Source organism: Atractosteus spatula, chromosome 25, assembly GCF_055471065.1.
Source record: "Atractosteus spatula isolate fAtrSpa1 chromosome 25, fAtrSpa1.hap1, whole genome shotgun sequence".
In the NCBI taxonomy this organism is placed as follows: Eukaryota; Metazoa; Chordata; class Actinopteri; order Semionotiformes; family Lepisosteidae; genus Atractosteus; species Atractosteus spatula.
Window position 1 is genome coordinate 8,246,517 of NC_142730.1, and position 25,693 is coordinate 8,272,209.

Consider the following 25,693-nt stretch of genomic DNA (forward strand, 5'->3'; position numbering starts at 1 on the left):
GGCGCCGGAGCTGCAGCCGTCATCCAGGATCGCACTCGTCTTGAACTGGTTGTGCGACGGGTCTTATTTTTTTTCCTTGGTGTCACAATCGCTGTTAACGGCGATGCAACAAGTGCGACATGCTGGACAGAAAAGAAAAATAACGAAAGGACATAAATTGACGGTTCTTCCGGGCGATCATAAGCTGTGTCGGGACTCACTCAAAAGAAGAATATTGTAACGCAACGGGGGCTCCGGCGGGCGCCCTTGCCGCATCTGGTCGGCCCAAAGTATAGGTGGCTCGAACCCGGGACTTCCGCGTCTCTCTGCAGCGACCCAGCCCCGTGAGCTAAAGAGAGATCTCTCTCCAGCCCAGTAGCTGTAGTCCTGCTATCATAGGGAAGGGCGGTGACGTCACCTGCTCTGGTACGCCGGCTCTTACACAGTACCTGACGGCCGTAAGCGTTACAATATTATAGAGGTCCGGGGGTCATAAGGTTTCCTGAACAGCGAGGTGAAAACGCCCGAATTGTTCATTCAAATGACAAATTTGATTGCCTTCCGTCTTCCACTCATCTCAGTGACCAGTAACGAGACCCAGACCCCTCGGTGGTCAAGTGTCGCCCAGGTGACGATGGATTAGGGTTCCTCTGGCCTGTACCTGGTCTGGCGTGTCCGGCGTGGGTCTCAAAGGCGGAGGTGGTGTGTGTGCGGTGTGTGTGTGTGTTGGGGGGGGTGCAGTTGCGGTACAGTGTCAGAGCTCTGGCCGGGGCTGGGGGGGGGCTCGTGCAGGACGCTGAACGGACCCGCGAGGCCGGCGAGCGACAGGACAGACAGGTGAGCGCGCGTCCCTCCCGAAAGTCACGCGCGGGGCAGCGCTCGTTTCATGGCGGCGGGAGGGGGTGAGGTTTTGTTACAGCCGATGCCAGGAGCGCCGGGCACTCCAAAAATCTCGCGGGAGATGTCCCGGGAAACGTTGCCCTTTTAAGAGAGAGAGAGCGCGCAATCGCGCACGGTTCAGTGAGCACAGTACAGGCGCCTTTGTGCATTGTGGCTGCGGCCGGAGGCGTGGCCTGCCGCGGGCTGGGCTGGGGCTATTCAGCCCGGAGAGGCTATTGTGCGGCGATGTGGGAAAAGCGAGAGACCCCGTGTCCTGGGAGCTGCACACAGCACAGCCCCCCGACAAGTGTGAGGACCGCGCCGGGAGAGGACAGCCAGCCAGCGCTCGGATCCTGTTGAGCCCCAGCGAGCCCGCTCAGAGCAGGAAACTTCTGTGCGACAGAAACTGCCTTTTTTTTTGGTGGGGGGGGGCATTGTTTTTTTTTAAAAAGATATTTTCTTTTAACTAACGAAGGGGATGATGCCACTTCATTCGCTCAAAGAAAGACATGCCCTTGCGTCTTCGGACCGAAAGGCAAAGGTAAGGTGTCTTCTCGGAGGATGGAAAGTTCTTGTGGACTTTCTGCGCCTTGTTCGCGCGCGTCCGGGCAAATCGCCGCAGCTTTCATTGGTGGGGGTGAGGGGGAGAGTTTTATTTTCAGAATAAAACAATAAGACTTATCCTCATCGTAAAAATATCTAAACATGGCTTAATACATTTGTTTTTTTTCCGCTGCAAGTGCCGTCCGCTCGCAGCCTACAGGAGGACATCCCCCCCGCTCGCCTCTTAACAGAATATGCCCGGTTGCCTGGAGACCGTCGCCGTGGAAACCATTTTAATGTCGCTGCGTTATTCATTAGCTAATGTTTGTTCTTTTCAGACTTGGGAACGCACAAACAAAAACGCGCTTGAACCAGACTTCCGTTACCACCAAAAAAAAAAGTTTCGCGGGGACGCACAAAAGTTAGGTGGGAATGGCGTCATCCGATTCTCACGCTCACCCCCCACCCCCCGCGAGAACACGAGTGGGGTGTAGCGTCAGTCACTCCAGTTGCTTTTATTTATGCGTGTGTGTGGTCATTTCCTAATTAAAAGTAAAAAAACAAAACAACAACAACAAAAGCCTGTTTGGGAAGCAGCCCCCACCGAAAAGGAGAAAACGCTTCGTGGACACCCAGACAGAAAAGTGTCAGGTTGTCGAATACGTAACTTTCAGCGTTTGCGAGAGTTTGTTTTTGAACAGGTACAAAAGCACAAGCGTCCAACGGGGTAAATTATAACGCTGGACCACTTTTCGCACCCGGGAGTGGCGATTTCGCGTCTCATCGTAAGACGCCGGGCTGAGACGGTGCAAGTGCGCGCTGAGCTCTCATCTGAATAATCCCGGCTCCTCTCTGCGGGCGCTGTAACTCGGCTCCGTGCTCTGGTGCGATAGTCCTTTCGTCTTGTACCCGAAGTTTACACTACGCAGTTCAGCATTGCGCTGTTATAAATTGTTTTTTTTTCTTTCTTGCTGCTGCTATCAAGATCATAGCTCGTGTTGGTGGCTCTTCGCGAGCTGCCGCAGACAATGGAATAAATCAAACCCACGCAGTGAAAGTGCGCCCCCAGAGGCCGGGGCAGAAGCTTTCGGGTTTTCGTATTTCGCACAGAGCCGGTACCAGCTGTGTCCGGGTGCGAGTTCACTCTCGGCGTGCTAGACGCGACGCTCGTCGGCGCATGGGAAAGAAAACAATCTGAACGTGCTTTAATCCCGCTGCTGCGATCTACCCCACTGGTCAAAATATTAGGAACCCCACACCCACACACGTCGAGCAAATGTTTGATGAAAGACTCATCAATAGAGGCAGCTGTCTGGAGAAAGGCAATGCACTGCTGCCTGGAGGAACTTATCACAGACTCGAGCTGGCTCTGTGTACCCCCTGGCCGAAATATTAGGTACACCAGTGTGACGAGGTGCAGATGCACCCCGTTGTCACACCACCCTGAGAGAGATCGGCCATGCGCTATTGGCTGCAGGTGGGTGCTTGACACAGACCTATAATTCAGACAGAATTAACTGGTCTTGTCTACCCAAAGGCCACAATATTAGGAACTCTCTGCCCCCTCCATCACAAGCACACACACATGACGCAAAGCAATAGAGACAGGCAATATGCTGTTACCTCAAGGAGCTTCACTGCTCTTATATACCCAGCGGCCAAAATATTAGAAACCCTCCCCCCACCACCAGAAACATCAGCAAAGGATGCTACTTTTTAGCATCGAATTAGAAATTCTCCACACACACACACACACACACACACAATAAATATATGCATATCCTCCTGGATTCTAATATGTACCAGATGGCCAGATTAACAGACGCATGCAATAAAGACAATGGAAAGAAAATGAAGACGAATTCCAATCCTGATTCCGAAGGTGATATACAACGGGGTACATTTTGAACGGAGACTTTTTTTTTAGTGCCTCGGACACACACCTGTGACGTGGAAACGTACTCAACCGGTTTGTCTTTGCAGAGCCTTGGAATAGCATCCGGAGACGTTCCCAGGCGGATCACCTCTCGCGCGGTATTCCGAGCGTGGGGGGCAGCTGCTGGGGCGATCCCGGCGCTGTCCCGCGCCCCCGGCTCCGACGGCCCGGCAGGTGTGGGATGCAGTGCACTGTTGTCCGATCTCCTCCCAATATTGCACTCGTCCCGGCCTCCCGGACCCTCGGGACACCACGGGTCGGGGGGGTCAGCCCGTGGCCTCGGGGACCCCTGTTCCTTCACTCGGAGGGCTGGCGCTTGACGTGACTGGCCAAGTGTGTGACCAACAGGCCGTCCTCATCGGGGCGATGAAGAGGCCGGCTGGATCAAAGACCTGTACCGGAGTCACGCACGGGCATGGCCACTGCGGGGCTGTGGCTCAGGATCTGCGCCTGTGGCTGGAAGGTTGCCAGTTCAAATCCCGCAGCTGGCAGAAGAATCCTACTCTGTTGGGCCCCTGAGCAAGGCCCTTAACCCCAACTGCTCCAGGGGTGCCATATAAATGGCTGACCCTGCGCTCTGACCCCCAGCTTCTCTCCCTGTCTGTGTGTCTCATGGAGAGCACGCTGGGGTCTGTGAAAAGACAAATTCCTAATGCAAGAAATTGTATAGGGCCAATAAAGTGATCTTACCCAGCTCCTGTTGCACAGCAGTCAGATCCATTTTGGGGTGGGTGGCCAATGGAAGTGGGTATGTGGGGAGCCCTCCCCCACGAACAGGCCCATGGGACACAGCTTCTCATTGGCAAAGACAGGGGGCGCCGTCGAGGCCTGACCACCTTACTGGCCCTTCTTATCGGCCTTTCCCCTGTCTAAAGGAGCAAAACTAAAAATCACCCAAGACCGCTGGAGTCAGCACAATGGGAACTTGCACGAGCCAGTACAGCGCCCTCTGCTGTTCATTGCCCTTGTCCATGCTGGTGTGTGGCCCCTGATCCCGTCGTGTTGCCCAAACTCCGCTCCCCCCTTTGTGCGGCTGCCATGATGACGTGGGCAGAACCGGCCAGCTGATGTTCTATGACAAATCCCCGCGTTATCTGTCTGCACGAAACGTTATAAAGTCCGACTCCAGATGACGGAACCCTTACACTTGCTGTGCGCGTCACGATACCGCCCTGGATCGTAGGCTTTGTGGAATAAAATACGTTTATTTTGTGGTTAAATGTGTCAGGCTGAACTTTTAAGCCAGAATCAACAGGTACCCTTTTCCGTTTTCGCTTGATAGTGTGGCCCTGCTGGGCTGCTTTACTCTGCGTTGCACTTGTATTAGTTGTGGGTTAAATTGTCAAGCAATAAATGTGTCATGAAAAAAAATGGCTAGAGTGGATCTTCTGTGCCTCTTGGCTCCCTGCTCTGCCAGTCTGAAGGTGTGAAAACGAGGGTTGTCCGTTTCCCAGGATGGAATGGGGGCACATATGCGCTGTGCATGTCAAGCTAGAGCAGGACGGTGCCCTTCGGAAAGACAGGCTCCTGGACCACGGCAGCCATGGCAGTACAAACCAGAGGGCGCAGACCTCACTGCCGCCCAGCAGGGGGCGCATGCCGCCTTAATAAATTATTAAAGGCTGGTGCAGCCCCCCCGCCTCGGCAGCTCAAGTTGTTTCCCCAAGCCAAACCAGCAACCATATCACCCTGCAACTCACAACTGGCAGCCCACTGGAGCTCAGCAGGTGTGAGCCTGGCCAGTACCTGGTGGGGAGACCCCCTGGGAAAAACTAAGATTGCTACTGGAAGAGGTGTTAGTGGGGCCAGCAGGGGGCGCTCACCCTGTGGTCCATGTGGGTCCTAATGCCCCAGTATAGTGACGGGGACACTATACCGTAAACAAGCACCTTCCTCCGGATGAGACGTAAAACCGAGGTCCTGACTCTCTGTGGTCATTAAAAATCCCAGGGCGTCTCTCGAAAAGAGTAGGGGTGTAACCCCGGCGTCCTGGCCAAATTTCCCATTGGCCCTTACCAATCATGGCCTCCTAATAATCCCCATCTCTGAACTGGCTTCATCACTCTGCTCTCCTTCCCACTGAGAGCTGATGTGTGGTGAGCGTTCTGGCACACTATGGCTGCCGTCGCATCATCCAGGTGGGGCTGCACACTGGTGGTGCTGGAGGGGATCCCCATTACCTGTAAAGCACTTTGAGTGGAGGGTCCAGAAAAGCACTATATAAGTGTAAGGAATTATTATTATAAGCCAGTGCGCTGGCCTGCGGTTGGGGTGGGGTCCCTCTGGGTGCTCCTGTTTCCTCCCACAGTCCAAAGACATGCTGGTGGGTTAACTGGCCTTCGTGTGAGTGTGTGTTTGAGTTTGTGTGTCTGTCCTGTGATGGACTGGTGTCCTGTCCAGGGAGTACCCTGCCTTGTGCCGGTTAGAACATGGACAGATTCCAAATGGGGTGGGTATGTAATTCAAACTCACCAGCAATTCCATATTGCATGAAAAAAGAGAAACATTGCACAGAGACTCTTTTGCCACCCGCTGTGGGAGACAGATTTCTGGTACCCAACTCTGGTTCTGACTGCCTGCTCCGGACAAGCAGTCCTTTCCAAGAAAACAGAGTAAGAGGACCCTTGTGTGGGTGCTGTTGAGCCATGAAATCGCACTTTTGATTTCCCGATCTACCCACGGTTATCATTTTTATTTCATTTAGTCAAACAGACACAGGTTTGCACTGTATACACACGAAATGCATGTACATCCAAACGAAATTCATGCACTCGCCCAGACACCCATGTAAAAAGACAGCCAGGACGTACGGATTGTCCATATGCATCCAGTTGTATTTGCAAGTCTTTAATGCCTCACTTTTTCTAAGCAGGTTTTCCTTTGTGCACTTGTGTGCCAGCATGACTTCTGAACTTTTCACCTGCTGTTTTCTGTTTTTGACAATATGCAAATTATTATTAGAAACCACTGCTATATATATAGGGTGGAAATAAACCAACAGACATCTCATTACAATGCAGGCATTACCCATAACACACACACAGCATCAGACTCCCTCATCTACAGAAACCTACTGAAACAAGGACACTAGTGGAAACTGAAAGGGAATGCATGTAGCATTGATGGGGGTATTTCTTTACACAAAGGGTGGTGGGGGTCTGGAACAAATTACCCAGCCACGTTATTGAAACTGTTCCCCTGTGATCCCTCATGATCCCGCCGGACAAGATCCCCAGGAACAGCAGACTACTAGCAACCAAAACAGTGAAAGAGTAACAGCTACAGTAAATACTTTTATCTAGTTTATCTCTGGAGACCCAGCTACCTGTCTGTACTGGGAAGATACAGACTGGCCTGGATCGTTCACTCAGTCCTGGGCCTCCTGAATAAATAAGGTGCCTGTCTGGAGCACAGACTGACCCATTAAATCCTGACATTCGACCCTGGTACTGGCATCAGGGTGCAGTGACTGGAATAGAGCTAGTAACCATCTGCCCAGGAACGGCCAGGACGGGGTGGACTTCAGTGTGGTGGTGCTTACTATCACCCTGGTCTTGTATACCCACTGGCCAAAATATAAGGAACACACTGGCACCAAGAGTCCTCCTGGTGGTCCTTAACATTTTAACCAGTTGGTGCACAAAACACTTAAAGTGTCAGAAAGCATTTTAACCAAATTGAGGATGTTAACTCCACAAGGAAGATGATTATAAAGACAATGCAGTTTGAAAAGGAGCTCACACTGACTTTGACAGCAGGTGTTAGGGCTTTAGCCATGTTCTTGACTTTGGGATTAAAAAAATATAAGCTACAAACTTCCTGGACTGAAGTCACTCCATCCACCAGCTGCACACACGCATGTCTGCAGCACAAGCACAGCCTCAGGATGCCCATTCCAGAGCTAAAGGCCAGTCCAGGTTTTACACAGGTTCTGGTTTATACAGTAAGTCCTGTCCCAAGCTGGGTGTTCCCTGCTTGTTACCCTGTTGTGAGCACATCTACAAAGACACACGCTGGGGTAGTTCAGTAATGTCAAACAGCTAGGAGTTTGTTTCCCCTCCCATCAGTATATTTCTGCCCAAGACCCTGCAGCTTATAAAATCTGAAACGAATGAAACCTCTTCAGCAGAAAGTGTCCGATTCCCAGCAAGATTCCTTCTACACACACACGCACACAGAAATCAACAGGCTCTCGGTCTCTCAAACACTCACAGCAGCTCTGCAGGAAGAACTGCACTGGGCAGGAGACTGTGGGGACCCGAAGCGTCTTGGCGTTCAGGCTGCACTCGTGTAGGGGCTGTTCCTCACGCCCCACAGCCCGCCACGCCCCCCTCGCCACGCCCCCCTCACAGCTTGTAGTTGTGCTGTAGCTGCTTTCGGAACGGTTCAAAGTCTTCAGGCACAGTGTCTGAAATCAGGAGAGCAGGGACATGGTTTCAGGCACAAGCCTGCACTGAGCAGACAGAGACTTTAGATCAATTAAATGCAGATATTTTCTTTCTGTGCTGCTACCAACCCCCCATCAGAAACTGAAAACTGAAAGTTTTTTAATGAAATCTGCAGCCTTGAGACGAGTGCAGGTATGACACACATGCTAACTTGTTTGTTTTTCTAAAAAAACTCCTTAGATTCATTTTGTGTAGGAGATCTACAGCCCTGGGTCTACAGAGCCCCCTTCTAGTTTGTCCTACAAATCACCTGTTCTTTTAAATTGTAAGTTCTAAATCTACTAAGCAAGTCATTTGTTCAATTAAGGTAACATTGATCCCTGAGGGCAAGTGTCTTCATTTTAAATCATCACTAAATTACTTGTAAAAATCACGTTTAACTGTTTTAATGCAGATAATTGATTGAGGATTTAATGGCTGCCAAAACATCTTGCTGGATATGGGCCGTCCAGCAGCAGGGTTGAAGGGCTTTAGATGAATTAAATTCGTTTCTAAGTTACAAAACAACCTGTAAGAGGGCCGAAGGTTAAGAGGACATCTCGCTGGAACTACATTCCCCAGGATGCTGTTGGGAATGACTGGCCATCCTTAGTCACCTGACCAACTAGTGGAAGACAATTGGTCAGCTGACAGTTAAAAGACCACAAAGCTGGATACAGAGGGCACATCAGGAAATTACTGATGGAGTGTGGAAGAGCAGGAGTTTGGAAGAATCTAAGAGGGGGGCTTTTGTTTTAGGAGCCAGTTACCCAGCCGTTTTTGGAGAGGAATTTCAAGAATTGAGTTAGTAGCTCAAGGAAAGCTAGGCTTTTGTTTTGCTTTTTTTGTTATAGAGGTGTAAAATGAGATCCAGACTTCACATCTGTGCTGTTGATGTATCCAGAGGTCCTTGAGCTGAGTTATCCCAGTTTGGGATCACCAGTTGACCCCGACTGGCTTTCTCTGGTGACAAGTGGGAATCTGTTGTAGACATGCTCCTGTGACCTGTGACCTTCTGCAGGAGTCATCTTTTGCAGGAGAGGTCATGGCGACTGGAGGAATGTGCAGAGGGTCGCAGAAATTCATTTCTTACATTACACCAGCTCTTAGTGACCTCATCAAATCACTTCCCGACTTTGGCATTAATTAACACTAGTTTTCCATCTTTTCTGATTGAGGATGGGGCTCTCTAGCACCAGGCTATTTTAACATACCCCACTTTGCTTGTTTGTGACCTCTGACCTCTGACAGACCAAGACAAACTGACTCTCCCCCCCCCACTCCCCTGCTCCCATACCATTGCAGCGATAGCGCAGATTGGACCAGATGACGTTCTCCTGGGAGAAACAGAACACGCCCAGCCGGCCCCCTCTCATTGAGGTATCGATGATCACCCCGGAGTCAGCGACCAATCCGGGCCCTTCATACAGCTTCACCCTGCCAAAACAACAAAAAAGAAACACTGCTGTAAAAGTAGAAGTGCAGCCAATGACACACAGGAGGTGGGGCCACCCAACTGGAGGTGTGTGGAGCTGGGCAGCCAATGGGCACGCAGGAGGAGAGGGGTGTGGGGGGAGAGGGGGAGGGGCTAGGGAGGTCAGTTTTATGAATGAAAACAATGCTGGAGTCCGTTTAAGCCTCCCAAGCTGGCCCGCTAACTACAATCGCACTAAAATCCTGACGAACACTTCTGTGCAGAAGGCATAGCTGGTTCCACAGGTCTGGAGTGGAACTCCAGAGCGCAGGGGAGTTGGAAATGGCCTGCTGGGAAGCAGGTCGCCCTCGGCCTGCAGCTGGGCAACAAGACGAGCCAGGGGACAGAGTTCCAGCTGTCGGCTTTTCGAGCGCCGCAGTGGGAGAAGGTTAAAGCCAGCAGGTGCATCGAGTGCTTCCGAGCAGACGGTCTATTTACTAAAAAAAAGCAGAAAACGGAAAACACAGCCCACAGCATCTCTGACAAAGAGGGCAGTGAGACTGCGGGTCTCAAGAGAACGCCCTTGCAGTCGGCCCCGGTCTCGGCCTCTTTTCTCTCCAGCACACCGGAGCGCTCGGCTGTCCCTGTGTGAATTGTTCAGCACCGCACAAAGCAGGGTGTCATTCACAGCACGCCTGAATGAGCCCTGGGGGGAGAGAGAGAGAGAGAGCTCTCCAGCCCCCACAGGGACCCCCACTCTTTATTCAACGCGAGGCAGGGAAGCAGTGTTCTTAAGATGGCAGTATACTGAGCTGGCCAGAGCAGTGGCACCAGCTGCAGCTCCCAGATCATCTCCACTGGGGAGGCAGGGCAGGGTTTTGAAGTTACTCTGGTGTGCTCGTCTCCTGCTGGCAGATTTCGGTTCAAAGTGAGTTAAAGTGGGATGTGATCTGGCCTTATGTGAGCGCAGGCCCGGCAGCTCGGCAACTTTTCACTTTTTCCCATGTTTTCACAAGCCCTCTTCCTGTTCTGTCTTCTCAGCTCGTGTTCGGTCTCACTGACCCCCCATTCCTGTCCGTCTCAGCCTCCAGACCCTTCCCTGCCCTGTTCCACCCCTCCGTCTTTGACCACCTTTCTCGCTCCTCTCTCCTGCTCCCTCTGCCTCTTCCTCCCCCCCCCTCATCTCCCGTCTTCCTCGCCCTCTCTCTCCTGGGTCCCCCCACTCTGCATATGAAAAGACAGAGTCGCTGAGCTACCACATTCCTGCCAAGGATTGGGTTGGCATGGCGACGGGGAGACAATGGCCAGTTGGGGGGGGGAGCTCTTTCTCTCCCTGAACTTTCCCTTGAGGTTTGGGAAGAAAAGGGAGAATCGACTGATCGCCCCCCCTTCTGTCCCCCCACCCCTCTTTAAAACACTGAAGGCTTCGCCCTCTAGTGTCCAGATGGCAGGGAGTTCGCTTAAAAGTGTTTATTTCTCCTTACATGGTTTTCTGCATCTCAGAGAGCTCATAATAGAGGTTATTCAGCCCATCAGGGTCATTTCACTGCTTGTATCTTACTGAGTCTCAAAGGATCTTATTTGTTGACCAGTCTTTTCATGAAAGGCTTTAACAGTATGTTTGCAACCTGTTCCAGACTCCCACCACTCTTTGTGCAAAGAAGGGCCTCCAGAGTTTTCCCTCCCAAACTTTGCAGGAGAGCCCTGCATATTTGCTGGCACTAAGGACTCAGCTGGAATTTTAGGGGGAAATCTGGTATTAAGGCGCAAATGCTCAACGTCCACAAGCGTCATCGTGTAATGGACAGCTGGAGAGATCGCTGTGCTCACGGAGGCGCAGGCTGCATTAACTGGGGAGGGTTGGAGCACATCTGGAGCTGCTGCTGGGGTGAGATTTTGGGGTATGGGAAGGGAGCTTGGCGTGTCAGGCTTGTGGATCAGGAAGTTGTCATGCTCAGTCAGAGATGCCAGTGCAGCATTGCAGTCCAGATGCCACAGGTTCGAGCCTGCATAGTGTCATTGGCCAACTGTGGCCGGGATCCCAGAAGTGATGGTGGCGGTTGCTCCCCAGGGTATCCCTGGATCAGGTCTGCTGTGCCACAATATGTAAGAATCCCACTGCACAGCAGAATGGTCCGCTCCAGGGTTTACAGTGACATCAGTAAGAATCCCACTGCACAGCAGTCTGACCCACTCCAGGGTTTACAGTGACGTCAGTAAGAATCCCACTGCAAAGCAGCCTGATCCGCTCCAGGGTCTACATTGAGTCTTGTGACTCAGCAGATGACAGCGAGAGTGGCAGCGACAGGGATCAGAGGTGGTAGCAACTGCAAATTGAACAGCAATATGAGGGAGTATATAACAGCAGGGTAGTGGTAGTTGGCGATAGTGTTTAGATTGATTTACTTAATTTGGAATCTCCAGCTGCCTAAAAGGCTTAGTTTTGTGACGATCACTGCTGGACCCCAGTCAGGAGAGAACCAGGCACGTGCAGACACGCCTCCATCGTCATGTGACCTGCTCGAGCTGCACAAGCACCTGAGGGGGGAGCTAGCGCTGGCTGCAGGAATGGAGTCGCTGGAAACCTGCAAGTCTCAGCAGGGGGCGCTGTTTGCTGGCCCCCGGGCAACGGATCCCCACCCTCGCTCCTGCAGCCCTGAGCCCCTGTGTGCTGCCTCTTTAGGGGTCCAGGGTCACCCCCTCCTACACGCACACAAGAAAATCAACTTCAGAAGGGACAGAGTGGGAGCTGGCAGACCTCCTCTTCCTGGATTCGGTACCTGTCTGACTTACTCCTACTCCCCACTTCGCAACCTTCACTGGTCTGATTCTGCTCTCCTGCTGTCCCCCAAGATCACGTACACTCCATGTGTGACAGGGCCTTTTCCTGCTGCGCCCCAAAGCTCTGGAACTCTATCCCCAAGGATACCGGAGTCATGTGCTTTCAAACCCAGACTCAAAACCTTCCTGTGCAGAAAGACGTTTACTTAAATGACGTCTGCTGCTCCTTGGGATCTTCTACTGCTTCTAAACCCTAGTTTTAAACTGTGCTAACTCTGTTATCTTCCTGTCTTTGTTTCTGGTTTCTTTGTTATAAATTATTTTTTTTCCTTTTCCTGGCAAGTGCTTGAAGGAGATACTTTTAAAGGCACTAGATGATGATGATGAAGATGATGATGTGCGGTGGCTCTGTGGCTCAGGATCTGCGCCTGTGGCTGGAAGGTTGCCGGTTCAAATCCCACAGCCGGTAGAGGAATCCTACTCTGTTGGGCCCCTGAGCAAGGCCCACTGGTCCAGAGGTGCCGTATAAATGTCTGACCCTGCGCTCTGACCCCAAGCTTCTCTCCCTGTCTGTGTGTCTCATGGAGAGCAAGCTGGGGTATGTGAAAAGACAAATTCCTTATGCAAGAAATTGTATATGGCCAATAAAGTGATCTTAAATCTTATCTTGTCAATTGTCTCAGCTGCAGAGCACACACCTCAAAGCTCAGTCGAGGTGGAATAATGGCACAGCCCGGCCCAGAACAGCAGAACAGTGATGGTCCGGACCACAGAGAGGCCTGGCGTGGACTCCCGTGCCGGGATTGTGCGGGATCGTACCGGATGTATCCCACCTGCGGGCGGTGGGTGAGGTGCCAGCGGTAGGAGGTCTTGTCCCTCCAGCCCACGTTGCGGGGGTCCTTCCACAGCAGGGTGACCTCGCCCGGCGTGTCGCCCGTGTTCCACAGCGCGTTCCTCAGAAACTCGCCCGGCCCCGTCCGAGACTTCACCGCCTGGGGGAGGATTGAGAGGAAGAGTTGGCCCACACAGGAAGAGTGAGCTAATTCCCATAGTCCCAGTCAGGACACTGGCATACTGAACCCAGAGAGGGATGAGGAATGAGGAGGAGGGATAGGGAATGAGGTAGAGGGATAGGGATAAGGAGAAGAATAAGGAATAAGGAAGAGGGATAGGGAGCAGGATAAGGAATTAGAGGACAAATGACAAGGAGAGGGATAAGGAATGATGAGGGATAGGGAGGGGAATAGGGAATGAGAGGCAGAGGGATAAGGAGAGAGATCAGGAATGAGGATAGGGATAGGGACAGGGATAGGGAATGAGAGGTGAAGGTGATGGAAGGATAGAGGAAATAAGAGGCAGGATGGTGGGACAAGGATCGAAAGGGATCTGACTGGACTGGATAAATGCAGTCAGGAGGGCAGGAGGGCGGGAGGGCGGCGGCGCATGTCTGAGTTCACAGGCTAAACGACGTGCCCAGCTGGCAGTGCCCACCTTCAGCTGCAGCCCCGGCGCCGCCACGGCGCGGAAGGGCACAGACTGCCAGTACGCCTGCTCCGTCTGCTTCCACATCACCACGTAGAAGCTGGAGGAGTCCTGGTAGCCGAAGATGAAGCCGGCGTAGTCGTCGTCCGTCACCGTGTTGATGTGGAAGGTGCCCTCGAAGTCGACCCCGTTGAAGGCCGTGTAGCCTGCAGGGCACAGCACAGGCGCGGGTCAGAGCCCCGAGGGCGCGGGCGAGAGAGGGGGGCACGGTGCCTCTGAGCGAGGAGGCTGGGGGACTCTGCACCTGCCTTCAGTGGAGGACAGCATACTGTACCTACCTACAGCCAGCCCAGGGTCACTGTTCATGGTCTGCACAATCTCCATGCCCTGGGAACACACACACAGAAAGTGTGTCACAACAGGTAACCCGCCTCTCTCAGACTCTTTTAAAGACATGCACTGATGAGGGCCACTTCAATTGCCTTAAATTACTGTTTTAAAAGTCATCTAATTGTTTAATGGAGTTAACTCCTTAACTGGTTCTTTATTGACCAAATTGGAAATTGACTGGAACAGCCACTGGCAATAGAGTGGAAGAGTGGTCCAGCCCTTGACCACGGTTGCCATGGGAAACACCACTGGCAATAGAGTGGAGGAGTGATCCAGCCCTTGACCACGGTTGCCATGGGAAACACCACTGGCAATAGAGTGGAAGAGTGGTCCAGCCCTTGACCACGGTTGCCATGGGAAACACTGGCAATAGAGTGGAAGAGTGGTCCAGCCCTTGACCTCGGTTGCCATGGGAAACACCACTGGCAATAGAGTGGAAGAGTGGTCCAGCCCTTGACCACGGTTGCCATGGGAAACACTGGCAATAGAGTGGAAGAGTGGTCCAGCCCTTAACCACGGTTGCCATGGGAAACACCACTGGCAATAGAGTGGAATGGAACAAAATGGTGGTCCAGTCCTTGACTGTGGTTGTCATGGAAACACTGACCTGGTTGAGCACCACCCAATTGGGGTCGATCTGGGCGTCGCCCTCGGGGTCCAGAATGACTGTCTGATAGGCCCGGAAGTCGGTGAGGGTGACCTCGGCGCTCTCCGGACACACGTCGTTCAGATCCATCACCGTGTCGTTGTCGAAGTCGTTCTCACAGACATCGCCCACCCCGTTCCCTAGGGAGGGAGGCGGCCAGGGAGAGGAGCTTGTCAGTTATCCTACATCGTACAGGAACAAGCCAAGCAGAGCCAAAGACCTGGACCATCTTCATGGCCCCAGACTTGCTGTCCATACCATCAGAGTCTTTTTGGTTGGGATTAGGGATGAGCCGGCAATTATCCGGGCCTGGAGGTCCGGAGTCAGGAATGCCATCGTTGTCGTCATCTTCATCGCAGTCGTCTCCAATCCCATCATTGTCCGAATCCAGCTGGGAGCTGTTGGGAATCTCCGGACAGTTGTCCCTGGTGTCCTGGTGACCATCCCCATCACTGGAGAAAGAGGAGGAGGGGGGTGAGAGACAGAGGGAGTGACAGAGATGGAGGAGGGAAGTCAGTCATTTCCCTGCTGGATATTTGGATTTCCCTGCTGGTATCTGGGTTGTCCAGTACATGGCAGCGTTGCTGTGTTGGGGTGTAAGGTGCTATACAGCATGAGCACTCACAGGTCCTGGTTGGTGTCACAAACATCTCCCACAAGGTCATTGTCAATATCCGTCTGTGGGGAGGAAGAAGAGGTGAAAGGTTAAAGGTCACTTCTCTCATTAAAGCCATGAACATTTAAAAAAAAATATTTATGCTTAACAGAATAACAAAAATTACAATACAAACAAGAGTACATATAACGGTTCAAGACAAAAAGATCGTCAAGGGTACATTATTACATAAATTCAAGTTACGAAAAAAGATTAAACAAATTAAAAATAATGTCCACGCCGCTAAGCTGTGAACATTATTCATGCAGCTCAGCTTCCTAAAACAGCTGTGAGCAGCACTAGACAACATACAACGCGCAACACAACCACCGGCCAAAATATTAGGAACCTCTATTGGCTAACATGCTGGGCCACTGTGATGACGGACCGGCATGAACAGCTTAATAAGGACCCCAGGATGAACTGCACAATGAATCAGTTCCCACATGTGTACTGTGGGGGAACGAGGAGTCATCTTCACCTGGGTGGGGTTGCTGATCTCAGGACAGCTGTCACACGCGTCGCCCACCCCGTCTCCATCCCGGTCAGTCTGCAGGGGGTTCGGGACCTTGGGGCAGTTGTCTAGGACGTTCGGGATACCTGCCAGACACGAAGGCACAAAGCGTTCAAGTCAGACAAGGAAAGGTGCACCACAACAGCTTAGGGGAACAGAAGCTTCACTATCTTTAGCCTGTAACAGAGATTGCTGAGGGACTAGGGTCTCGAATTGCAAACCATAATAGACGCTGACCAAGTCAATCTTTGTTTGCACGTGTTTAAGATCAACAGTCCAAGGTCCCGGGGGCACGAGGGCAGAGAACAGAAGAGATGGGAGAAGACTGAGGGAGTCTGGGACCTAGTGCCACTGAACAGGGTTCTTTCAGGGATTCAGGGATCATGATCATTCAGGCACAAGCCAGGAAGCACACAGGATAGGTCAAATGACCTCCTCTTGGTTGACAAAGCGAGAGTCAGGGAGTCAGGGTTTTTATGTAGTTTACTTAGCTCAATCTAACACAGAGGGCTCCAGTTCAGAGTTCCCATCAGTCATCCTCACTCGCAGCCTTTCAGACTGATCTTCTCAGACATCAGGAGGTCAGGTTCAGCAGGCCTGGCCCCACAGTACTCATATGGGAGACCTCATAGGAAAACCAGGCTGCTGCAGGAGGAGGTTTTCTTGGAGCACTGGGTGGTGCTCTTTGCTCAAGAGCAGAATTTCTAGTCCAGTGCCTAACGAGGGTGAACATGGGACACTGTAGGAGGTGCAGAACGATCTTCTCCTACTGGGCAGAACATGAAGATACAACCAGCTGCTCCACAACTCTGTGAAGCCGAACCGGTGCGAAGGGCACTGTAGCAGACTGATCAAGAGGAAGAGTGATAAACCGACGAGTCGGATTTTGAAAACGTTTTGAGGCTGGCAAGAAAAGTGCCGCGGGTTTTTGTTATGCGGATGGGGCTCGGCCCACCGATCCTGTTCCGGAAGGGAAGGCCGAGGCAGCCCAGAACTTCTCCCCCTGGACTGGGATGGAATCCCGAATGATCGCACCCAGCGGAGCTGCCCGCGCCAGGCGAGAAAAAAAAACACCGAAGCGCAAACAAAAAAGAAGCCAGCGTCACCCAGAGAGAACGGGCCGCCAGACAAAACCGCAAACTTCCTGAAAAACTGTTCAAAATCAACACGTTTTATTCCTTTTGAATCCTTTGCTGTTTCCCAACTAGAACATCAAGGATTCTGCCTAAAGTCCAGAAGGCGGGTGTCTGTGCGCTGGGGAGGGGGGGGGGTTTGCCAGTGGGGGGAGAGGGAGGGGGTTACCGTCTCCGTCGATGTCGTTATCGCAGGCGTCGCCCTCCCCGTTGCTGTCCGTGTCCTGCTGGTTGATGTTGGGCACGTTGGGGCAGTTGTCACAGGCGTCCCCGAACGAGTCCGTGTCCGAGTTCTGCTGGTCCTTGTTGGGCACCAGGCGGCAGTTATCCTGCGGAGAGGAGGGATTGGGACACAACGGATCAGCGACACTGCCGAAGTGTCCGCAGGGCCTGACGCAGACGCTTGTTCCGAAGGCTTGTACGGTATTCAGAACCAGGCAGGTGGGCTGGATGGTACTGGAGTACCCGAGCTCATCATGATCCACTCTGCTGCCGAGAACTTGAAATGATGCTGGATGACCACAAGAGGGTGCAAGCTTGCAGCATCCTACTTCACTGGTGATGCTTCAGACATTAACCTTGGCAGCACAGACTTGGACAATGTTAATCACAGACATACAGTGAATGTGCGGGGGGGGGGAAACAGAGCCCAGAGAGACAGGCAGGTGAATCAAACACACAGTCACACAAGAATGATCAGTCTGGTAACCTGTAGAACTCATTGAGATCTGGCTTGATATTGGAGCTGCCCCAGACCTACAAGAAGAGAACTAAAAGTGTTAGACTTTTCTAAACTGGTGTTGTTGAACTCGTTATGATGAACCCCGATCACGTGGGATCACGCGTCCTTATTATTTCTGATACCGATCGGGGCGAGGGAACAGCCGATCGGTGTTATTGATCTAATCCGGTGGAGAGTTAGGGGCGACCTGCGACAGGCGAAGGGAGGAGTTGGGGGGGTGTGCTGACCTCCACATTCTTGATGCCGTCCCCGTCCGCGTCCTCGTCACACTGGTCCCCGATCCCGTCGTTATCGGCGTCCTCCTGCCCGGAGTTGGGGGTGAAGACGCAGTTGTCCTGAGCAGAGGAGAGGGGTGGAGAAAACGAGGGGAGGAATCAATACGAGGAATGAGGACCTCCTGCGGTGAGACTTTATCAGGATCTGACCATTCTGATATTTACATGCCCTACCCTCCAGACCCCCCACAATCACCCACAGCGAAAACAGCACCCTCACCTTTCACCCCATAGCGGTGCCTGCACTGTTTTACACAGGTGAACTGGCCCCTTCGCATTCTTCATATATGAGATCCTGAGGACCTCTTTCCAATCAACATCGACTATACACACTAGGTGGCGCTATCGCTTCCCCAGGCCAGCATGGACACAGATGGGGAGCTGGAGAGGCTCCCCCTAATGTTCCCACAGAGGGTCGATAGGGTCTATAGCAAAGTGTGGGTGCTCCTTCACAAAAAGAGGTGTTCTATTGTAGTCAGGGGCAGATTCCTCCACAATCTGCACTAATGAAGCACCTTTTATCCTAGTAGCTTCAATGCTTCACGACACTCAGCCCTGGAACAGGAGCCGGACACCGACCTGCTTGCAGTGCTTGTCGTTGTCGATGCAGGGCAGCGATTGGTCGGGGTAGCCGTCAATATCGGTGTCGGGGCCACAGGTGTGGCCGTTTCCCGCCCAGCCCACGTTGCACTGCGGGAGGGAGGGGCAGGGACGACAGGGAAAGTCACATGTGAGAGAGCCATCGGACTCATCCAGAATGAAGCCGAAATCGAAAAACTCCCCCCCCCTCCCAGCTCTCCTGCAGACTCACCGCACAGGACACCTCCCCGTTCCTCTCCATGAGGCAGTGGGCGTTGACGTCGCAGGGGTTAAAGGTCAGCGTGCTGCAGGACTTGCGCGGGAAGCAGCCGGCTGTCTGGTTGCCCACAAAGCCCTGTTTGCACTGACCACACCTGAAGGAGCCCTGCAGGACCGGGAGAGAACAGGGAACAGAGCCTGAGAGAGAGGAGTAGAGGCTCCCCGTTCTCTATGGCATTGCCTTCAGAGAGCAGAGCAGGAGCAGGTAGCAGGACAGCCCCACACACGCCCTCTAGAACCGTCCCAGCAGCGCTCTGCCCTGTCTGCTGGGCTAGACTGGGGCTCTGACCCTCACTGTGCTGCGGGGGCCCGCCCCTCATCCCCCCCACCCACCACCCTCGTGCCCGAGCTCTCACCACTGTGTTGACGCACACCGAGTTGGGCACGCAGGCGTTGCTGCCCTCCGCGCACTCGTCGATGTCCACGCACTCCTGCGGAGAAAGAGACAAGCGCTCTTTACCGCCAGGTTTTCCAGCAGGCGTCAGCCCGCACAGAGCTCCTCATGTTCAAGTACACGGACAACTCCAGTCACATGGACTACATGTGGTCAGTCAAAGGACAAATAATATGAATCAGGAATTAAAGCTGGAGTTTCAGCTATGCCGTAGAGTCATTTAAACGGCATCACCTAATTGTAATACCACACTAACAGTGTCACTCTAATGGTGATGTCACTATCTAGTAAGATCACCTGCAACATCTGTATCTAACAGCACCACTCTAACGGCGATGTTGACTAATAGGCTCAGTTAACTGTGACATCGCTACCTAATAACATCATTCTAACAGTGATGTCACCATCTCATAGGATCACCTAACTGTAACATCACTACCTAACAACATCACTTTAACAGTGATGTGACTATCTAATAGGACTGTGACATCACTCTCTAACAACATAATTTTAACTATGATGTCACTAACAGGATCATCTAACTGTGACATCACTATTTAACATCACATAACAGTGACGTCACTATCTAATAGGATCACCTAACTGCACCAAAAAAAATCACTCTAATAGTAGCGATTTCACCCTTTAACAATGTCATTCTAATCTTGATGTACGAACGCACAGAACTCACATTCACTGACAGCCCCTTGTGGGTAAGTCTGGGGGTTTGGGTGGGGGGTGTGTGCGTGGTCTCACCTGCTTGTGGCTCTTGGCAAACTCCACTCCCACCCCGCTGAGGGGCGGGCCGTAGTACCCCGGGGGGCAGGGGTCGCAGCGGAACCCCGAGGCTGTATTCACACACCCCGATGGCAAGAAACAGGGCTGGGCCAGGGAGCACTGGGAGACAGGGAGAGGGGGGATTGAGATCGGGGGGTGGGAAGCAGTGGCAGAGGGAGACAGGAGCAGGGAGGCAGAGAGACAGAGAGATTATTAGAAGATAAAAATGGCGAGGCCCGCCAGCACATACTGGTCTGTGTAGGAACGCACCCAGGACATGGGGGCCAGTATTAGGCAGTGGAATGTTGCATACGGACACAGTTCTCAGAAGGCAGGGGGCAGCTTTCTGCAAGGGGGTGAGCATTTGGCAGCAGTAAATAGCAGGCACAACACTTAGCAGCAGGTTCATGTAATACTCATGATGACCAGCAGGGGTCAGCATCGCTCTTTTGTGCAGAGGTTGGGTTGGAAACTAAGGCAGAACTGGGGCCAGCGCCAGGCTGTGTGTTTAAAGAGGGGTTCGGTGGGGTACCTCGTCAATGTCCTGGCAGTGGGTGCCATTGCCAGTGGTGCCCTCGGGACAGGGCCCGCAGCGGTAACCGGGGTACTCATATGTTTCCATACAGGACACCCCCTTAAAACAGGGATTGGGGGAGCAACGGGATCGCGGCTCGTGGAAACCTGGGACAAAGAGAGAGAGAAACGGAGAGGAAGAGTTTCTGAGAAACTTCACTAACACTTGGGGTGCCACTGCATAATGGTTCCATAATCCCTTCAAAGCTGATACACAAGATGTTATAATCAGGGACAATGACATAACATGCATAAGAGGTCATGGCATTTGTTGTAACATCTCACCGCACCAAGCAATACAAATGATACTAAAATAAGAGTCATGACCTCTTACACACACATGATGCAATTTGCACCTGTCTATAAATCGCAGGCCCCGACGAGCTCTGTTGGGAGAGCATGAGACTCATGATCTCAGGGAAGTGGGTTCGTGTCCCACGTCGGGCGCCAGGACCTCTATGTTGGAGGCTGGGCACAAGGCTAACAACCCTGTCTCGTAAAAAACTAATGTTACGGTAACAGCAACAGGGTGTTGCTACCCCTGCATGCCAGAAGGCATAACAGGCAAACATCCATCCCTCTATAAATCGTGATGCACGTGATTATAACACCTTGTATAGTAGCTATGAAGGGGGTATAGAGCCATCATGCAGCAACACTTAAATAAAGCCGTACCGAAATTTCGCTGTCATGTTCAAAACACATCAGTTTCATTCAGAGATGGGGTGAATGATACGATCAATTAAAAATATGTGCCTGTTTAACTGTACCTAAGACCTGATTTTTACCCAGTATGCTTCACAGCACAGGTCTAGCACACACCTGCCTTGGAATATTGAGCTGACAAGACGTGTGATAGGTGGATGCATATGATCATATACCACACATAGGGATATATCAGGATATACAGTATGAACATCAATTACCTCTGATCATTTTACAATGCTACTAGAAAACTGTCGGAAAAGGCTTTACTAGTCCTGCTTTAGGTATGGTCAGTCAGAATAGTCATAAATATTGCCCTTATGATCAGTGCAGTATAGCCAGGCTATGGACAGTGAAATGGGCTTTAATATGGATCCTCTATGAAAGATCATCCAGGATTATGGTGCTATGTTGGTAGAGACTTTTCATTCTGCTTCTCATCATTCAGAGCAACTTCTGCCCGTTCTTCAAAAACATCAGAACCTTGGTCAACTTTTCTTAGAAGATCCAGACTGAGTCTACATATATCTACACATGTTCTCCATGTCTGATCCGGGTCCTGGCTGGCTGATGTGTCTGCAGGTTTTCAAAGTCTCTTCATGGCAGCAGCACTTGAAGAACTGGGAGAAACTGGGAAATTTCTCTAGTTAAGCCAATACCAAACGAAGACTTGCAGACGTGCTGGCCCTCCAGGACCAGAACCCGACAGCTCTGATCAACAGGACATCTGTCTATTCACAGAACCACAGGCTGAGTACAGAGATATTGTCCAGTGAAGGAGTACAGTCTCACCACACACTTGGCACTCCAGGATAGTGTTTCTGATCAAGGCCATCTCCTTCACCTGCACAGGGAAGGCGACAGGACACAGTGTCACACAGCCGGACACTATCACACAAAACCAGGTCTGGCAGATCTTGCTAACCCACTAGGGATATCTGGGGGACCTAACACACATGAACCCCATTTAATATGGGGAAACACAGAACTGGGGACAAGGCCAGACCGACTCAATATAATTCATCTCCCCAACTCTCAGCTGGTCCAAGTCCTGCAAGCCTTTCCTTGACCCCTGTGGACAAAACCTGCCGTTCTAACCTAACTGGCTGACCCTGTTTAGCCAGGATCCTCTATCTGGAGATATTAGTGTCCCTGACTTAGCATCAGTGCCTTTGTGTTAATATTCTAACCTCAATGTCTCACAGTCTACTGACGAGACTGTATCTTCTACCCTAGCATATGGTTTCACCAAGAGACTTTGCTGGTTTATCCCGAACTCAGAACAGACAACCTCCGTTGAGAGCTGAACTCTTTATAGAGCTATCAGCTTCCAGAAGCCGAATTCTCTAACAACCTCCTGTAAAATGCTGAACCTTATTTAGCTCCCTCTGTCTCTTGAGTGTCCCCAGACTGCCCTCTAGTGAATTAAAACAGTGTTAAAACTCCAAATCCAACTGCTCTGGTACACCATACACAATAACATGCAGTTGCACATACAGTATAGTCAAAGACAGCCTAGTTCTGCCTAATTCTGCCCAGCACAGTCAAGATACTTCACCCCCCCATTTCTCCTCTCATCCCCTCCCTCTCACAGACCTGCTCTCGGATGTCCTCTCTCAGTTCTCCCAGGATCTGGTTGAAGAGGACGAGCTGACCAATCAGAGCCTTCGTGTGGTCACCTGACAGGAAGCAAAGCCCAGGCAACGCCAGGTTAACGTTCACTGAGGACAGTATTTATTCAGTCGAATTCAAAGAGTTTCACTGTCCACTCTGCAGTGGGTCCTGTGGCACTCATTGTGTTAAAGATGGCATGTAGATAAAATAATTTGCAAAAAATAATTTCATCCCAGTTGCAATGATATTCCAGGGACTGGGATCATCCCGCTTCTAGTATAAGTGGGTTCTCTGAAAGGGCACTTTTTCTAATGGTCCAATGGATTGAGGTGCAAGGATAATTCCCAGGAGGTTCATGGTTCATATCCCAACTGTGTTTACATAAACTTGAAGACACGTGTGGAATTGCTTTTAAAATTGAGCCCATTTCTTTACACAAAGGGTTATATAAAACATGCTGCCCTGCCATGTTGTTCAATCCAATACCCCGTCTTCTTTCACAAACTAGCAGGATGAGTTCAATTAACTACCAAATAGGCTAGATGGGCTGAACGTCTCCTCTCATTTGTGACTATTCTGTGAATGAAGAGTGAGAACTCACCCAGGATCGTGTTCAGAGCGCCGTTCACTGCAGACAGAGAGAAAACAGCATCATGTCATCAACATCATCAAGCATCATTCTTAATCGCAAATCTCTAAGAAGCACAAGTTCATCACTGCCCATCCCAGCTCTGGGCAGGGACAAAGAGAACAAGGTGGGGAGAGGGAAAGAGAGACACTGCTGTACCTGTATTGTACAGTGAGGAATCTCCTTGGAACGGACAGTCAGTCAGGACCCCAACCTTGGCCACTGTGCCCCCCAAGGCCAACTTCAGAGACTCCACTGAACCCTGTGAACACACACCCATCTTGTCACCCACCCCAAAGAGCGGTACAGCTTACTTCACAACCTGCAGAGACTGGCCTCCCAGCCCGGTTTTGCTTTCTAACACACCTCTCAGAGAAAATAAGTCAAGCAAAGCCTGGCTACAGGCTTGATTTCTTTTCTTGTTCATAGCTTCCGAGATGTATACCTAGGAAGCACATACTGAAGCCTTTGAAAGCTGGCCTGACCAATCGGAGCTCGGATAAGGCCGAGCTCTGATTGGCTGTGACAGGCCATCCAATGACGATGAGCCTCCCCCACCTGCAGCCTAGCGTAGGCCTTGAACCCGGTGCGGATCTCCACCGAGTCCGCCTCGGCCGGCAGCTTGACCAGTCCGGGCAGGCCCTGGCTGGAGTCGGCCAGCCGGCAGTCCACGTACATCTCCAAGGCCAGGTTGTCGCGCCGCAGCCCCCCCACGCGCAGGATGAGCGAGTGGGTGCGCCCGTCGACCAGGTTGGCGTTCTGCAGGTTGACCGTGTGGAGCTTGCCGTCCTCCCGGACGTAGCGCACCAGAGCTGGAAGGAGACTGGAGTCAGTGCGTTGAGCGAGCCTTCTCGGATAACAAGAGGAGCGAGACATCCGTACCGGGCTGGCTGAAGTACCACACTCACGGGGTTCCTCCCTGTGAGCTACCCCTCCTCGTGCTGATGTCTGACCCCGCTTTCTGCAGAGCTCCCATGAGAAAAGCAGGCACTCCCGTCACGGTCCTGCCCTGAGGCCGAACCTGCGGCTCCTGAAGTCAACGACGCAGCAGCCCCCGGTGGCCCCTACAGGCTGTCCTTGCGCCTGGCGTCCAGCGGGGGGCGCTGCTGTCGCGGGTTCTCCCGCCGGCCCCTTACTGTTCGCCCACTAGTCCAGTTGGCCCCTCAGCTTCTCCTACTCCTCCTGCAAAAGCCACTGGCTCCTTCTGAGGCTTCGACCCCGGCTTCCGTGGCTGGCTCGAGCCTTCTCTCGAGTCCCTGCACGGCGTTCCAAACGCGTGCGGGTTCCCGGATCCCGGAGGCTCCTCTGACAGCCAGCAGCCACGCCTCGCGCTCTTTCCCTTTCGCCCGCGCTTCCCACGGAACTCCATGTCATTATTGCCACTCCTGATACCCAAACCGGTTTCAAACCAAACAGATGCGACCGCGCGGTGCCTCTCTTTCACCGACCCTGCTGCCCCAGGGGAGACTGGTAGACAGAAATGGAGACCAACCTCCTCGTGGTGTGGGATAGGTGTTCGGCCAAAGATCACGGGCAGGCCGTGAACACTCTATCCAAAACACCTGGAGAGACGAGCGCATCTTTCCTTTCTCTGGAAGCTCATTCGACCCACGGGGATCAAGGGAAAAGACGTCCAATTCCGAAAGCCTAGTGTGCCAGTCCCAGCACCAAAACTAAGGAGAACAAAACCTCACACCAGGAGAAGAAGAAGATCCTATGGGCATCTCGGCATTACCCACAATGCAAAGGGGAGTTGTTACCCGTTTACCCCACAACTGCAGGACCTAAGGGGAGAAATAATCAATAGAGACAGAGCTGGAAGGAGACAGGTGAGGAGAAGAATGGGAAACAGGCTGGATTTTGATCTGCGTTTATGTACAGGCTTGTAAAACATCTAGATGCTCTGCCTGCACACGCTGCTCCTTCTTTCATACGCTGTCATTCCGCCCACCGACCAGTAGGGGTCGCCCTTTGGGCTTCGCGGATTACCTTTGTTGATCTTGCCCATGATGGCCAGCTCCAGGTACTTGGTGTTGTCCTGCTTGTTGTACAGCCCCAGCAGCACCCCTCCCAGCTTGGGCGGCAGGCGGAAGGCGGAGACGACATAGATGTCGCTCACCGTCCCCATCGCCGCAGCGACCTTCTCCACGGCAGCCGCGCTCTGCCTGGCGTCCTGCAGAGCCAGCAGGTCAATCACTGGAGGTGGGGGGGGGGAAAGGAGGGAGAGAGATGACATTGAACAACAAAATAACAACTGCCAGAACGGCCCCAAGGTGAGAGGCAGAGATGTGTGTGACGAATTGCCTCTTTTATAAAACAAATAACGGCAATACTACCTTGCTGTGTGG

At 52.1% G+C, this 25,693-nt stretch overlaps 1 protein-coding gene across 1 annotated transcript; it reads right to left on the reverse strand.

Moving 5' to 3' along the window:
* Positions 1 to 6,012: 6,012 nt before the first annotated feature.
* On the reverse strand, positions 6,013 to 25,693 carry thbs3a (thrombospondin 3a). The gene is made up of 22 exons (XM_088905846.1): positions 25,335 to 25,693; positions 23,904 to 24,157; positions 23,505 to 23,607; positions 23,319 to 23,345; positions 22,700 to 22,782; positions 21,896 to 21,947; positions 20,358 to 20,506; positions 19,805 to 19,945; positions 19,011 to 19,085; positions 18,608 to 18,760; positions 18,376 to 18,486; positions 17,749 to 17,856; positions 16,949 to 17,108; positions 15,614 to 15,732; positions 15,103 to 15,155; positions 14,736 to 14,929; positions 14,439 to 14,617; positions 13,780 to 13,828; positions 13,451 to 13,647; positions 12,779 to 12,951; positions 9,062 to 9,201; positions 6,013 to 7,745 (listed from the first exon to the last, which is right to left on the reverse strand). The coding sequence occupies exons 1-22, from the start codon at positions 25,579 to 25,581 to the stop codon at positions 7,684 to 7,686; spliced, it is 2,829 nt and encodes a 942-aa protein (XP_088761972.1). The 5' UTR covers positions 25,582 to 25,693; the 3' UTR covers positions 6,013 to 7,683.

Bases quoted from the DNA above. Each gene is read 5' to 3' on its own strand.
- thbs3a (XM_088905846.1), bottom strand. From the start codon at position 25,581: ATGTCATCTCTCTCCCTCCTTTCCCCCCCCCCACCTCCAGTGATTGAC. The intron at 23,346-23,504 runs GTACAGCAGTGT...CTCTGTCTGCAG, and splicing joins TTCCTCACTGTACAATACAG to TGAACGGCGCTCTGAACACG. The intron at 15,733-16,948 runs GTAACCCCCTCC...CGTGTCTGGCAG, and splicing joins TAACGACATCGACGGAGACG to GTATCCCGAACGTCCTAGAC.